We start from the raw sequence: 17,544 nt of genomic DNA on the forward strand, positions 1-17,544 counted from the left end.
ACATTGTGTGCAGTCAACGGGATTAGAGTATCTACCTTCACGAGACATGTGCCTAAGCGACTGAGAAAAACATAAGCCAATAAAGTCTGCCCTTGTTTGAGGTGATCCAAACAAACCATCCCCATAAGGGTCACAACGGAAATAATGCAGTTTTATCAAAATAGTGTACATTGAATTTGATAGATATGACACTAGTCATTGGTAATTGCTGGGCAAATCTCTGGAGTGAAAATGTCACACATTGTTTAACACAAAGCCATTGCTTAATCACTTTCAAAATGCTTGCTCTTGAACTTTTGAACATTTTCAAAATGAGAAATGTACTTCAACAACTGAGGAAAAATGTACTGCACGACAGCTGCTAGCAGTCCAAGATTGCATTTGGATCAAGCCACCCCTAAAACTGTATTTAGATCAAGGCTTTCATGAATAGCTACTACTCCTTGTTTCATTCTCTCCCAGTCTGATACAAATGTAATTTTATATCTTATCTAGATCTTCTCATTTTATGCCAACCCCCCACTCAAGACTTGTTACTTTCTCTGTACTAGAGGGGTATAGCTGGTAAGGTTGGTGGCTAAAAACAACCGCAAACTGGTTATTGGTGGAGGAAGTGCTCAAATAAAAACCTGCATGCATTTCACCACCATTTTTGGGTTATCACCAAAATCTATGAAAGAATATGAAGTGTGCTTAGAAATAAAACAAGACATTGGATTGGAAATGGATTTGGAGTTGTTTTTAATTAATTCAATTAAAATCTCTTTACAGATGGCTCAGACCAAACAAAGTGAAGCCAACAGTGATTGAGTGCACTAAAGAGAGACAGCTAATACAGAAAACACACTGATTATATGAGCTGTTTGGTGGCCAACGTGACGTGGGATTGCACACATCCACATTCATCTACAGACACACACACACACACACACAAACACACACACACACAATCGCACAAGCAAAGCCCACCCCTAAACAAAACCTCATCACTCAAGAGTGTTAAGCCCACCTCTCAATCGGCCTTCTGTTTATCAGTGCTCAAAAAAAAAATAAGAGATCAACTTCACTTTTGATGAGGAGGGGTGGGGTGGTCCAGACTGATCTTGAAAAATAAAAACAGCACAAAAGATATCTAAATCCAGAACACTGGCCTCGCAGGTCCTTCCATTTCTGTAATTTTGACAGGTACAGGGAAGGGAGGGGTCAGGGCTACCCCAGGGGCTTCCAAACGATCTCAGCTTTCCGAGGTCTCAGACCTCCTTCTGCAATCAAGGCACAACCTGTTCCCCTAACCTAGCCCAGGCTAAGCAAATTGTGGGAGACGATTTGAGCGACGCCAAAAAAAAAAAAAAAAAAAACGTGTGTTGCATGAGTACGCATGAGCCTCACTAGTTCATTAAACATCCAATAATCAATTACGGCGAGACTAAAGCGTATTTCAATTCTACAGTGAATAGTTTCGTCCCTGACAGAAATAAAAACAACCTAAAAACAAAGAAACTAAACTCAGGTCACCCTGTCCAAGCAAAACGTGCCCCGTCCCCCATCCCCTTGTGTATACATCCCTTCATTAAAACATCCTGTTTTCGGCTTATGTTAGCTCCAATATTATTACATGGTGGTCATTTCAAATCTAATCTCTCCTTTTTAAGATAAAAAAAGAGAGAGAAGGAAGAAAAAAACAAAACAAAAATAATCATTTTAGTTTTTAAAAACAGGAAAGCAGCGCTAGAACAAATTTTCCTTTAATTTCCCAGGTTCCAGTGGTGCTGGTCCTCCTCTTTAGCTCCAAACGTGGCGCTTGCAGTGAGCCACCGCCTGAGAACAAACACACACACACAAACAAATACACGTTAGTTTTCATATTCCAAAACAGCAAAATAGTCTTAACTAACACAACCATTTTATATCGCATAGACTGCTACCTTGAATACCCATCTTGAATTTCCCCTTGGGGATCAATTAAGTATCTATCTATCTACAGTATCTATCTACCTGCACTCAATAGATTTTACTGACTGTAAAAACATTGTGTGTGTGAGACTCACATTACAGCGTGTGGCAGTCTGCATGTTCTTGCACCAGTAGGCAGGTCCCCAGCTGCACTGCTCCAGTCCCAACAGGTGCTTGAGGCCCTCGGGGCACGCTCCCACTTTCTGTAGACACACACACACACACACGCTCAGACACCAGCACTACAACCATCTAACAGAGTCCTTATACAAATTTAAGTTTTTCCAGTCCATTTTGAAGGCAGAAATGTCAATCCCTCGTGATGCAGGCTGGCCATCCTTCCGGGGCCTATTTACACCCGCCATATGTGTGGACTCAAGTCTCTTACGTGTGGAAATTAAATCAGCCTACTTTTAATTATCTGCAAGGCAACATCTGTAGTGAGAAGTGTCCGGTAAATGAGTGAGTTCTCACCATGCACACGAAGTCAGGGTCCAACATCTGGAGCAGCAGCTGCACCAGAAGAGGCTCGTACTGCTCCACCAGCTGGTCACACTGCACAGGAGGAGGGGTGAGAGACAGACACAGTTAAAACCAAGAGATGACACTTTTGCAGGCTAACGTTATTGAATGATGCGATCTAGAAGACCCTTCACATGGTGCACTCAAATCCTTGAGTTTTTGCTCCATTTCAACCCGCTCTGGTGAGAATTTCACCAACTTAGGATTCTGATACCATCCTAGCAACATTCTGGGCACGGTCTCCTAAAAAAATCCTGGATGCCATACTCCCAAAATCTTGGATGTTGGTCAAATGACACCATGTGAGGGGTTTTTCCAGATTGTATCACAAATAGACTAGGCTTGTATTTGTAAAGTTAATTTGAAATGTTTTAAAGCCCCCCCTTGGTAGGATTAGCTATATCTCCCCCTCTGCTGGAGTCAGTGTGCATGCTATTTGTTATCAACTGTGGAAAAAAGTAACAATTCACAATTTGTACTGTATTTTTATTTGGGGGAGTTTCAAATTTGACAATGTAACCCTTGCCGTCCTGCCCTGTGAAGTGTTGGGAGGCCAGACTGCCGTTTGGGTTCTTACCTCGCTACGGACACTCTCGGGCATGAAGTTGCAGACCTTCCTGACGGCATCCTCGATCTCGGCCTCAGTGGCATTCTGCTCCAGGATGCCATCGATGTAGCGCACGGCCATTTTGCACACGTCACAGAAGCCTCCGTTATCGAAGCGGGTCTGGTCCATCACAGCTAGATGAGAAAGAGACGGTCGAGAATATAAGGGACTGTTCAAAAGCAGTCTGCTATAAAGGGACTGTTACAAAAGTCTGATATAAAATTCAACCTGCTCCCTTTCATTGTGCATGTTGCAGCAGTGAACTGAAAGTGTTGTGAATAAGAAATACACAGAATGTACATTTACAGAAAGGATTCTGAATGTCATTTGTGATTTCCTGACCCATGTGTATTCTCTCGTGTCTTGGGAGTACCCTTTGTTTATTCTTGAATTCAATAGAAGCCTGTCTGGAGACCTTTGCTTATCACCAGGTGTGAAACATCAATGTTTGTAGAAACGGTATGGGGCCAGGCCTCTAATTAACCCCCCCCTGCCTGGGATGCTTCTCAAAGAACAATAGAGTAGCCACAATAGTCACGTCTCCACACCCCGTCTTGGCCTTAAAATTTTCCTGGCCCTGTTTCAGTAGAGATATTGGTGACTCCTTCAGGCGGAGCTGGCATTCTCTCCCTTGTGCATCATAATTGTACAGAGTAAAGCCTGTTTCCTGATTGTGCAGCATCCTGACCGAGTTTCCAGATCAGATCCATATTTTGGTGCTAAAAAAAACACCAACAGATCATTTGGCTTTAAGTTCACTGGAGGGCTTACTCTCATATCAGCAAACGTTCAGCTAATTGAATCCAGTGGGAATGAGCAACCAGCTTCACCCCTGTGAATCAGCCTGATTCCCATTAGTCATACCATCACAGTGGTACATGACCGGTGAGGTCATTTCCGAGCGTAAACTTACGGATGTAGAGGCGGTCAGCCTGTTTGCACAGCCCCAGCATGACGCACACGGCCTGGGGGTCGGCCTCCTGCACCAGCATCTCAATGATGGCCTGGCCGTAGGTCTCAATCAGGTCCTTGCACTGGGCGGACAGGGTCTTGGGCAGCACAGAGCACACCTTCTCCACGGTGGCAATCACTTCCGCCTGAGAGAGAGAGAGAGAGAGAGAGAGAGAGAGAGAGAGAAAGGGAGAGTGGGGTGGAGGGTGTTTTTACACTTGTTATAAATACAGCTCACAAAAACAGAATTCCATTTTTGTAACTGTGCTCTGGAAACCAGCAGCTCACAGCTCACTGGCAGCTCATTTAGCAGTTTAATGAGAAAGAGGGCCGTGAGAATGACGCCACCTCTGTCCACCTGACTATGAAGTCACTCCTTTCTCCAACACCACTGTTACAACACAAGGGGGCGCTAAACACCCACACCGAAACAGAGGCAGAAGCCACAACAACAGGAAGTCAGTCATTTTTTAATCAACACCTTTGTTATAACTCATCCTTCTACCACAGAAACGGACCTTTCCATAACAACAGTTCAGCCGTTTTCCCCACACTGGTATTTTACATAGAACTGCGTTTTCCCCATTGACATTTTGCACAGGTGTTCTTTCCTGCCATGGTATTTTGCATACCGTAATTTCCCGGCTTATACATTGACATTGCAAAATATTCAGCTATGAGGTTAATACACGGGGGCAGTTAACATGGTATTAATATGGCTTTGTTTCTTTCAACTTGCATAAAACAGTGTCCTGCAGCTTACCGGTATACACAATGCGGCTAATACACAGGTACTTTGCTTAGTGCCGTTTTCCCCATTGATATTTAGCATCAGTATAGCTGCGTGGGCCTCACCTCAGTATGCTCGTCCTGCAGCATGTCCTCCACCTCCTTCATCACAAACTCACACACGGCACACTGGGGGGAGTCACGGACGCGCACCATCTTCTGCACACACACACACACACGACAATTTATTACAGAGTAAGGCCAGGGAGGATTGTTTATAATAGAGCTCATAAAAAGAGACTAAGGCAAGTCTAGGAGCTTTACATAAAAGAAAGACATTCTCAGACATCAGTGCTGGTTCAGACCCTAAGCAAAATCCTGCTAAGGGGCCCCCCTCCTACCTGAACTCGGTGGGCCTTTTTATTTATTTATTTATTTTTCCCTTCTTAGATGGCAAAGGAGCTCAGAAGGATTTGGACTTCTTAACTCTTGAGTCTAACATCAGTCGTGTTCCCAGAGTTGTGTGCGCGTGTGTGTGTTGACATGTTTGTTTATTTGTTGTGTTTTGTGCAGGAGGATCCCAATATTGTCTGCGGTGCCATGGGTCTGTGCAGCAGCATGCAGGCCGCCCTGGCCAAGGCCCGCCAAGTCTCACCTGACACCCCAGTGCTCCCAATACAATCATACAACCCCATTTGGGAAGTCTACGGAAGTTACCAAATACCACATTTTTTTGCCCAATATAGGGCTAAGGGAAAGAAACTGTGTGAATCATCTCGACTGCTTTAGGGCGTAGGCTGCTAGTACTGGGTGAGGCTGACTGTGACTGACCCGTGTCTGGCTACTTGCTAGAGACATGTTTACTGGCTCCCTTTGATTCCTTTCAATACTAGACTATCTAAACTATCAATTTGTCACTATTGTCCAGAATGCAGAACAGCAAATCAAAGTTAATCCATTAGGCTACTTTCCATTTTCCATATGTTATTGTAAAACATTTACTTTTAACCATGTATGGTCAAAGTGAAATCACCCATTCTTTTAGACGGCGCCTTGCATGTCTCTGCTGCACAACGGCTTGTTTTACCTTGAACACGCACATCTTTAGGAAAGATGCGGTTCTCTTCTTTTTTAAAACACGTAGCCAGTCGCCGGCATTCCAGAAAACGGAATATGTGGTATTAAGATGTCACAACATTTTGCAAAGTACTCTGCCTGGGAAAGACTGGCAAGCAAGCTGCAGACAGATCAGGGGATTCACTTCCCTGTTAGGCCAGCTTTACCCAACTGCTGTTCATTCTTGTAAAGTTTCTTCTTCCGTTTCTCATGCCCTGAAGGGTAAGTCGGTTTTATGTAGGCCATGAGACACTGTAGCTATAACTGTATGAGGGGAGACGGGGGTAGCCTAGATTAACTTGCAGGGCCCTACACAACTTTCGTAATGTGCACATATGGTAATCTGGCCCTGACAGGTCGGACATGAAAGATTACCTCTAATTGTGAAAAAAAATGAAAACAAAAAGATAACCACTGAGTGCTTGTGGTGAAAGCCAAAGTAAAACACCCAGCTGTGTCACTGCATACATACACACACACACCACTAAGATCACATGATAGGAAACAAGAGGGTTTCTGCTGAGCTGAAAATATTCATTTGAGGTTGACAGCTGAAGAGTCGGTCATGTCTTACTGTGCCAGCCTTGACAGCAGCGGGCTGCTCCACTTTGGTGGCGGGGACCATCTTGACGGCGGGGATCATCTTGACGGCAGGGATGGACTTGACCACCTTGGCAGCCACCAGGGTCTCCATGGGGACGGACTTCACCTCGGACTGACAGAAGCCAGCACGGGCACAGATATCACGGGGTTGCTGAATGTCACATGGGGAGAGAAGAGATGCAGTTCTTATACAGTTCTCAGGGTCCATAAAGTCCACCACACACACACACACACACACACACACACACACTTTTGATCTCCACCAACAACAGCAAATACACATAAGAACAACCATGACTGCCTAAGGAGGGTGAAGTCCATGCATAACTTGCCACTTAGAGCCATGCACGCAAGGCCACAATCCACAACACATGCATCCGCTTACGTACACAAACACACACACACACACACACACATATATATTCCAATTACATGCATTCAGACCCATTAGCTTTCCATAGTCAGAGGAGTGCTAGCACCCCAGTAGCTAGACTAATATCTTAACAAGCAAATATGGTTATTTGCTTGCTCCTGGTTTAGTCGAGTCGTTAGTTTGTTAGGAATGATGAGTATGATGGTGTTTCAGGTATGACATACTGGTGATTGTAATATAAAACTGGAGTTTCTTGTTTAAATCCTGCTAGGCAGGCAAAATCAGTTAGTTTTGTCTTTACGGGTGTAGGTTTTCAAACAGAACCAAATGCTGCCCATCTCTACAGTTCACTTTATTAGCTAGATATATGGCTATGGTTCATTGGTCTGTTTTCAATGACCAAAACAGCTTAACAACTACCCATGTTTAGTCAGATTTCTGAAAAGCCTGTTCCAGAAAGAAAATAATAATAATAATAATAATAATAATAATAATAAACAAAAGAAAAGGGGCACCGCTCCGTCCAGGTGGACATTCTTTAAGGTAAACACACCTCAAAACCAGAACAAACATAATGTCTACAGACATTGGGGTTAATGTTAGGACACATCAGTAATCTATTCTACACAAGACCGCAGAGAAGTCAGTCAGTTAACGTTAGCAGAGGGAGAGTCAGAGTTATGAGCTCAGGTGAGATACACACACAGCACAGAAAGCAGGAGTGGGGGGGGGGGGGGGGACTAAACCAAACACAGAGGGGGGCAAGACCTACCTGTTCCTAGATGGCCAGCACAGTTAACCACAGCACAGAGAGAAGGAGAGGGAGGGAGAGGAAGAGAGAAAGAAAGAGAAAGAATGAGAGTGGTTGAAAAGAGTGAGAGAAAGAATGAGAGTGGTTGAGAAGAGTGAGGGAAAGCAAAGGGAGCCAAATAAGGAGATAAGATACAGAAGACAAAAGGGAAGAAAAACAACCGGATTAGAAATGTGAATAAGACCAGCAAAGCCAGGAGGACTTGAAAATGAGAACAAGTTACCAGAAAGGGGAATTGCTACTCCAGTTTCTGTTAGACAATCTGCCATTATTCAACCAGGGCATATCAATATGCACACAGGGATACAGGCTAGATGCACTCTGCAAAACCACCCATGAGAGCTACTATGATGAATGATCAAAACTAGAATGAATAACAGAAGACTTAACTCGCCTTATTCATGTGGCAGCCATTTTGTAAACCAAAGCGAGGCTACAGGGTACACCGATATCAATAAAGCATTTTTTGCCACTTACAGAAACACAACTGTGCATAGAACACAACAATCCTATAGTTTGTGTAACCCCTAGCCTCGATTTTGGTTTACAATGGCCGTCGCCTGAATAAAGCAAATGGAAAAATGAATTTGCAAAGATTGATGAAGAAAGTAAAAATGGAGCATGTAATATGAAGGTAGCACTTCATGCAGTGGGCTTACTCACCATAGACATGAGCTGCTGGAACACCAGAGGGGCATACTGGCTAACGTACTGCTTGCACTGCAGAGGAGGGAGCAGAGAGAGAGAAGGAGACCATTAGGATAAAGAGCAGAGGAAGACAACCACTCTCATTCATGCTGTGCATCCTGCAAGAACAACTTGCCATTACCATTAAACTAAGTCATGTTTCACTTCCTCACTGCAAAGTAAATCCAATTACACAGGAGTCAAATCTACCACTGCTGATGGAGGCAAAACAATGCAGCTGTTTTTTTTTTTTTTGTTTATGACACACACACACACACACACACACACACACACACACACACACACACACACACACACACACACACACACACACACACACACACACACACACACACACACACACACACACACACACACACACCACTTTGCCCTATGTCAGCTCTCAGGGGCGACCCACACACACCATGTCAGAGATGCCTGGTCCAAGCAGGTCACACTGGCTCTCGAGCTGAGCGATGAGGGCATTGACAAAAGTGGCATTGGTCTTGGCCTGCTGCTGGGTGTCGGTCAGGAACTTAACGCAGTCATCACACACGTTGTCATTCTGATGGAGGAGGAAGAAGAGGAGGAGGAAAACCATTTAACAACATTGAGTAACTTTTCAAGACTTGCCCACCATTTTATAGGGGAAAACATGACATTTTATTCCATTCTAATAAATGATTCTACAACTAAGCATTACACTACGGAGTAGAAACATGGTAACTACAATGATGGTCATGGATATAATAATAATATAGGGCGGTGAGAAGAGCAGCACACCTCTTTAGGGGCATCCTGCTTGGGGGCCTCCTGCTTGGGGGCCTGTGGGTAGAGGAGCTGAGGGATGTTCAGCAGGAAGGGGGCGGCCCTCTGGGACAGGTCCACCTGGGGGATCTCATTGGACAGGAGCTCAGAGCGGGCCTTGGCCAGGGCGGCCTGCATGCTGCTGCACAGACCCATGGCACCGCAGACAATATTGGGATCCTCCTGCACAAAACACAACAAGTAAACAAACATGTCAACGCACACACACAGCTCTGGGAACACGACTGATGTTAGACTCAAGAGTTAAGAAGTCCAAATCCTCTGAGCTCCTTTGCCATCTAAGAAGGGATTGTGTGGACAGGGGCCATTAACCAATGCCACCAGTAGCCCTTAGGATGGCCGATCGTGGCCATTTCACAAAGGGACGTCTGTTAACTCAGCCTTCCGCATTCTGGCAGCGGTCTAAATGTCACCCACGGACTCCCCTTACAGACTACACTGTGTGTACATCAGTGAGGAGTCCAGGACTATTAAGCAGACACAAATGATCAGAGGCAAAGCCCAGCTGGAGGAGTCTTCAGTGGAAAATGACTCCCGCCAAAACCTGTTGGTACAGCCATTACGGCACTAAATGGTGATAGAAGTTGGCAACAGTCTAAATCAGACTGAAGACACTCCACAGTCCACTATACCCTTTGTTGGGAAAACTTGACACCGATATTCCTCAAGAGCTCTACAAATATCTTTACAAACTATTGTTGACAGAAATACCGCACATACTTCCTTAAAACAGTGTACTAGCCTATACACCACTCACAAAATGTCACGGATATTCGGCTCTCGGGTGAAATTAGTTGGTTTTTGTGTCAATAAATTGGTTGAGATAAGGAAATCACCATTGCATGCTTCTACTTAAATGCTCTACTTTCATTATACAATACCACTGTAGCTTGAACTCTTTCCATTTTTCACCCAAAAGCCAGATATCCCTAACTTTTAGTGAGTAGTGTATATACATGGGGGGAAAAAAATTTTTGGAGCAGTAAATGGAAGCACTTGGTACTTTAACCTACTCCAACACCAATCTGTTTGTGGCATAAACCTCAACATCCTGATAACCTCATTCATTCACCCCATTTGGCGGTGGACCAGAGAGGAAACAGCCTACTGTGATGCCAGTGCTGCGCTTCCTCTCCCTTCGCTCATGAATGCAGCAGGATGGCTGACCGGTGCTCACTCACCAGCTCGCCCTTGATGATGCCGATGATGATGGGGTAGTAGCTGTCCACCAGCTCCTTGCACTCGTCAGCAAAGCGCTCATCAGGGATCAGGGTGCAGGCTTTCTCAATATAGCTCAGGATCTCGGCCTAAACACACACAGTAGACAAAGTATCAAACGATATTCACACTGCAGGACACACAGCACACAAGATTAGTTGAGACCATACATACTTAGACAATAGATTTAAATACAGAGTAGTTAAATCTGATGTTTAAGAAAGATGGATGCTTGTTTTGCTAGCACAGCTAAGCCGAGCAGCTGAGCAAATTTTATACCAGATTGTCCCGTTTTATTAAATTAACAAAACAGTAACACATTTGACATGACGGACAGCAGAAAACGTTAACGGAGCTCACCTCTGTAGCATTGTCCTTCAGTAGCTGTTCAACAACAGTGAACACCTCCTTGCACAGGTCACAAGGCACAGATTTCTACCAGGCAAAAGGAATATCATGTCAAAGAAGTGCCAGTGATATGCATGTTATACTTCTGCATTTGTTTTTTTCTGAGACCAATCTATTCCACAGTTGTATTGAATAGAATCTCTAGCTTTTGATTAACGGCTGTATTATGAATACATTTCAAGTTCAGCTGTCTCTCTTTTTTAAGTCTATTTTCAGGCTTTTTTTGCCTTTGAGGACAGTTCTTCAAATATGCAACAGCAGAACAAAGGTCATTTAGGGAGCAACGATGAAGAGGGAACAGGAACTAAAGGAAACTGAAATGGGGTGAAAAGGGAAGAGGAGACGAGCGTACCATCTGGGGCTGGTTCCACACGTTCTGCTGGCAGTGGGACACGGCACCGCAGAGGGAGGCCGTCTTGACGTTCTGGCACCAGTAGGGGGGGCCGCGGGCGCACTGCTCCGTCCCCAACAGCGGGGTGGCCACAGCTAGAGAGAGAGGAAGAGAGAGAGAGAGAGAGAGAGAGAGAGAGAGAGAGAGAGAGAGAGAGAGAGAGAGAGAGAGAGAGAGAGAGAGAGAGAGAGAGAGAGAGAGAGAGAGTTAGTCCCGGCCATGTTTACTATGCTCCCCGTCGATCGGATCATGTGCACGCAGTGATGTCCTGCCAAAAAAAGCCAAGGCCAGTCAGTGTAGGGTCATAAGATTTCAACTCAGCCAAGGCCAAGGCTCTTCAAGTGGAATGGTCAACACAAACAGAAAGTCCTTCATTCATGAAAGAGAATGATACAATTACAGCAGGTTGTTGATTTGCATTTGAGTGGGTTGGGGTTACAATCTTATGCCCATTGTTGTCGTTTACTCTGACACAAAACTCTAGACTGACCAATGAAACTCTACTGTTACAACAAGCAGCGCTCCCAATTAGTCTGTATGGTATGACATGCCATTAGTGCAATAGCAAATGCTTTAGTGTTTGGAAGTCTCATGGATTAACTGCTAGCACAATCAGTTCCGTCACGGCCAAGCAAAACAAGCTAAATCCTGTCGGCTCAATTTCTCAATCCGATTTGCCCAAAACAGGGCAACATATGAGGGAACATATTGAGCCATAAGAGTCAACCTGAAGGTCCAATGATCAAATGTAACAAAGCAAAAGTGTTAGTGCAATGGGAAAGTACCGATGTGCTTTCACTTCCACTATGTTAAAACAGGAACCCGTGGGGACAGACATTAAGAATGCAAATAGACACAGATTTCTTGACCCAACTTTTAGGATCTGAAACTTCAAATTCATGATGTGGAGAACACCCAGCCGGAACAAAGATCCGCAAGCTATAAGTGAAAGACTACAAAAGGCCAGTGATTAGAGGAACAGATGAGGCACTGGCCTTCAAAAGTGCATCGGAGTCATGTGATACAGTACTAAACAAGGCTATAATGGTCATCTCCACGAACCTCAACTCAGTAATTGATGGCATGACAACAGTCCAATGTCCTTGCTAGGCCTTGTAGTTTGCAAAGTTTAACTTTTTATAATGCAAGACAAGCTTTCCTTCTTCCTCCTCTAGACTAAAATCTAGCTCTCTACACCTTGTGCAATCACAGGCCAGCTAACACTGCACTGGATAACTGATACCATAACCATGGACACGTTTGCCACACATGCCACAGGAATCTTGGACAGGGAGAACCAAGAGTCTAACTGAAATGCGACCCATAATCCCACATGTAGCAACCACCCATTATCAGGTCAATCATGACTGGAAGCTGATGAAGTCAGGTGCTTACCGAGGGTAGTGTGATAACACTGTGCCTTAACAGAGCAGTACACCTGGGGTGGGGGGGGGGTCACTGCTACCCAGTCACAAGACAAGATTACTACAAGCAAATGCTTTTCAGTCTCCTTAACAGCATAGAGGTCCCACAGGAGCACGACAAGTCCACTTCAGCAATTATCTTGTGTCATATTACAAAAAAGAACGCATGACCAGTCACATAACTTTTGTGGTAGGTTACATGTTATAGGTCTATAAAGCAAGCGGTCATGGCTGTGTGTGTGGGCTTTATTAGGCCTATCCAGTCTTTGTGCTGACCTTACTTCAGTCTAGGGAATAAGACTGGCACACACATGACACACCACACATGTGTCACACCACACATGGGGAAAAATGAGCAATAAAACACCATAAGCAATTTTGGCTTGTGTCCCATATCCATAGGCCCATATCAGTGACAGCACATGACCTCCATAACAGTCAGCTGACTAGCTGTTCGATAGTCATTTTTCACAACTGTATGTGCTAACTTTTTTTTCTACCAGGCAGAAAAGTTAATGAGTCATGAGGTCAGAAGTGCTGGCTTGACCACAATGGTCAAGAGCTTCATGAAATGAGTGAGTTCTCCAGCCACTGAGTCACCCTCACATGATGAGGAGAGAGCTACACTCACCGAGGCCCTGTGGTGCATGCTAAACACAGACACGGCACCGGGTGCATTGAGGGGTCTCTATTCAGACTTGCAAAGTGGCTTAACACCAACAAGTCTTTACCCAAGGCAAAAAAGGCATGGTTATCTGACTAGCTATTTGTTAGAGTGGCAGCTGATACAAACATATTGTGGCAAAACCAAAAACAATCAAACAGGGGTTTTCAATGAAGCAAGATGACCAGGGCAAGGGGAATGGAAGAATTCAAATATAGATCTGCTACACTGATCATAAAAAAAAGCATAAACCTAGAATACAAAAACAACTCCTGTCCTGACTCAGAAGTGGGTCAGCACAAAACTTGGAAATTATTAACTCCAAGCAATCCAGGAACTAAAACATGCCCATGCACTGTATCTGAAGACCCAATAGCTCTAAGCAATGTTGGATAATGTCACTTCTGTGATGTTCTAACAAAAGAGAAAGCTAGTTCAACCCTCCCTACCCATCACCACCATGCATCTCATCAGTGAATGGCTGGAAAACTTTGTTAGGTTTCATGGTCCAGGCTGTTTTGGAGCCTGGGCTGACTACAAAGGCTATGTGACAAAAAACGGTTTTAGCGCCCATCAACAACCATACTCTTGCATAAAACATCAGAGAGACAGCAATCACTTCGTCTGTGGGCCTGTGGGGGAGAATCTTGGCCTGCTTAGAGAACCTAGGGTTCTTACAGTGAGCTGTAGTAGGTCATCAAACTACTGACCTAAAATGGAAAAGCCTACAATGAGGAACAGACGCACCTTCGTATGAGGACAATTACCACAAAAATGATGCGAAACTGAAATGTGAATCAATTTTATAAGTAGGCGATATAAAGCTGAGAGGGTAAATGTACTCGCAGCTACGCAGTTCAATAGGTAGCGTGTGAGGTCTTGCCTTTTTAAAATAGACCAGGGAATATTCTAACTGAAATTGGTGTCAAATAGCATAATTTATTCACCAAAAGTGAACGGTTGGACGAAAAAAAATAGAGCTCCCAACATGTCCATACAGAAACCAACAGAAGTTAAATCTTTGAGATGACGGAAGAACAAATTCAAGAGGTAACGTAATATAACACACAGTTGAGCAAATAGGCCAAGAAGAGTCAAATTACCAGCTTCATGTGAGATTACGTTAAAATTAAAGGACCATTTCAAATCCTCTTTAATCAATTTCCAGTAAAGGTAGCTATAATGCAAGTAGTATCAAATAATAGAGCGCGCTCTATGATCTTTGGTAGTGGCAGCGAAAACAAGAATGCAATTTGAAGGTGCCTCTGCATAGGAGAGTTACAAAACAACATGGAAGCAAACATGAAAACAAAGTAGCAGGAAGAGTTCAGAGAGTGGTACCATTTTTCAGGGGAGGAAATGCCTGAAAACAAAATATGATTAAATTAAGTTATCCGATAAAAAGGTTTGCTCCAGGAGTAAGTTAGCAAACATAAACTCTGGTGAAAGGTGATGTTAACGAATGTTAGCAAGCGAAAGCTAGCATAATGTTGTGTCATACTTAGCAGTTAGATAACGTTAGCGTTAAATTAACTTTCAAGACCACCACGATCTGAAAAGGTTAACTGCTAGCATTAAATGGGAACATCAAATATCGCTGTCTTGTAAGTTTACATTAGTAACAAGTAGGCCATAGTCAGTCAAGTTACCATAACATTAAATGCATGTCGAACCAACCATAAAAGTGGCGAAACTAAGTACATTTTTATCAAGCTCGCTAGCATATCAACCATGAAACGTTTAGCAGCATGTGAGCTAATTGTATGGGTTAGTTGTGAGCATGTTATTGTCACATACATATATTTTACAAATAGATCAGCTAGTTTGTAATTCATTTATCAGTGCGTATGAACATTGCCTACCGATGGCTAGCTAACGTTGTGGAAGCTAAATAGCTAGCTGCTAACTTAGCCAAAAGGATTGGATAACACCAACGTTAACTGTTAACGCTATTCACTGGAAAAATTGACAACGTCTTTAGCGTTAAGCGTTTCCCATATTTAACTCACAACGGCCGAAATAACTTAATTTATCCCCACCCCCTAGTTTCGCTTTGACGTTAGCTAACGCTAAGATGTAGTCTAGCTGCTGCCCTAGTTTAAGTTGACTGTGAATATCAAAAACAGAATTTTCAGTAATCAAATCATTAGTGCTGCTTTCATCAACGACTTACCTGTCGTGATAAAGAGAGCGAGAAGCAACATGATGTCGCTCTATTGATCAGAAATTGACTTGTTTTTAAATTCTCTGTGTGATCTTCGCTCGGCTATGATACTAGCCTACTGCATTGCAGAGCGAATGTTCATCCGAGTATTTATTGTGGCTCTTTGTCAGGTGACTCAGTAGACATGTGACGGCTTGTTTTGGGAGTGTACTCTTCCTTGTTCTAGATGAGAGGATTTGTATGTAGTATGCCTCAATGTCGCCCCCCTCTGCAGTTTTAATGTATGTTCAACTGGATGTTACAGAACGTTTTGTACCCTAAAAGGGGTGTAGTAGCACGTAAAAAAAAATAAGAGGTGGGTACACTGTAACTTGTGATCCCACTAAGATGGACTGCGCCATGATTTGTTTTTTAAAAATCCATACAGAATATGTTTGATGATGGTGGAGGTTATTGTCCAGTGTTTATAAGTGGTATAAAATGGTTTCTAGTGTTGATGAGTGTAAGCCTACATGTTGTGATAATAGCCTACAAAAAGACTGAAAATGAAAATGTCAAAAGCTGCAATTGGTGAATAATGTATTCTGAGAGGTGGATAAACTCTATTTCTGAAATTGGAAATAATAATAAACTGGAAATCGGATCTATAAGAGGTGGATAAACTGTGTTTAGGCCTACTTGTGTTTAGCCTCCACTACAGCCCTCCTTAAACGTTGTGATAGCTGCTTGGGAATGGAAGATGATCATGAAAAGCTATGTAAAAAGCTAAATATGTAAGAGGTACATAGGCTAACATACTAATTATTCCTCTTTGTAATGCACTTCCATCATGTCAGTGTAAACAGAATCCAGATACATTAATGGTATTTAAAATAAAGAGATAGATAAATAGATAGATAGATCTTATTCATAACCAGACATTTTGGGAAACTTTTTAACACGTTTTGTATGTAGAGGAGAGAGCTTGGCCTAATCTGCATTACAATATTATTAGAACTGCACAGAACAATTTCTGTCATAAATCCACAGAACAGACACAGAAGCCTACTTATTTTGTCATGCATGTACGCAAGAGACCCACTGTTTTCTGTGTATAGGACTATTTCCCCAAAATGAATCCTTTCCTCTCATTCTGCTTAGATTTGTGATTTAGGGAGTCAATGTAGGATGTCTCCGATTGACTCAACTCTTTATCTGTCCAAAACCTTCCTGTTTATTCACTTGATCAGCCTTGTGGGGGAGAACAGGAACACTTCATTTTGACTGATCAGTGTTCCTTTTGGGCCAGAACATGTGATCAATCATCTCTGATGTCATGACCATTGTGTGGGCTGACTGACAATGTAAAACTACTAAAGCCTCACATGACTGAAACACATTACATGCTAATACACCTAAATAAACAGATACACACAGAGAGAATACAAATGCAACATATGCTTGAGCATTTAAAGAACATGTTAAAGCACTATGTTTCAAAGATTTGGTTGTTCTACTCAGACACACATTTTTCAAAGTTCCTCTATGTTATCATTTGCCATTCAGGTATACCCCTCTCCAAAGTGAAGTTATGCAGCAGAAAATTAGGCAAAAGTTTAATTTAACTAAATGAAATTAAATCTCAGAGCTGTGTATACGCAAACACTCACACACACAGGTTAATCCATAATTGTATTGGTCAATTGTCCTATAATAAACAGTCTTCAGTTGGCATAAAAACGTGCTGTTGTGCCGTTCAAACATTTCTTATATACTGATATACAGTGGGTATAGTAAGTATTCACACCCATGCTAAAGTTGACTAAACAGAGGAATATAAAATCATCTTTTGAGAATTGATTGTAATGCCTTAATTCAAAAAATGAGTAAAAATCAAACCGCTAAGGACACTAATTGTCTTTGTGATTGAAGAATGTATCGTAAATAGATAAATGTTCTTCCTTAAATACAGGTTGCATAAGTAATTGAACCCTATGTTAAATTCCCATAGGAGCAGGAGGATTTTTTATATGTTTTTATTTTTAAAGGCCAGCTATTTTATGGATCCAGGATATTATGCATCCTGATAAAGTTCTCTTGGCCTTTGAAATTAAAA

The 17,544-nt window shown here is 42.9% G+C and overlaps 1 protein-coding gene across 1 annotated transcript; it reads right to left on the reverse strand.

Annotated features, from left to right (window-relative positions):
- Nucleotides 1-724: 724 nt before the first annotated feature.
- On the reverse strand, nt 725-15,616 carry psap (prosaposin). Its single transcript, XM_062519916.1, has 14 exons — nt 15,459-15,616; nt 11,159-11,292; nt 10,759-10,833; nt 10,362-10,487; nt 9,136-9,342; nt 8,777-8,917; nt 8,329-8,385; nt 6,453-6,632; nt 4,889-4,981; nt 3,996-4,179; nt 3,053-3,216; nt 2,428-2,508; nt 2,049-2,156; nt 725-1,818 (listed from the first exon to the last, which is right to left on the reverse strand). Exons 1-14 carry the CDS (start codon nt 15,487-15,489, stop codon nt 1,783-1,785), a joined length of 1,617 nt encoding a protein of 538 aa, XP_062375900.1. The 5' UTR covers nt 15,490-15,616; the 3' UTR covers nt 725-1,782.
- Between the last annotated feature and the right edge of the window lie 1,928 nt (nt 15,617-17,544).

This window comes from Sardina pilchardus, chromosome 18 (genome assembly GCF_963854185.1).
Source record: "Sardina pilchardus chromosome 18, fSarPil1.1, whole genome shotgun sequence".
In the NCBI taxonomy this organism is placed as follows: domain Eukaryota; kingdom Metazoa; phylum Chordata; class Actinopteri; order Clupeiformes; family Clupeidae; genus Sardina; species Sardina pilchardus.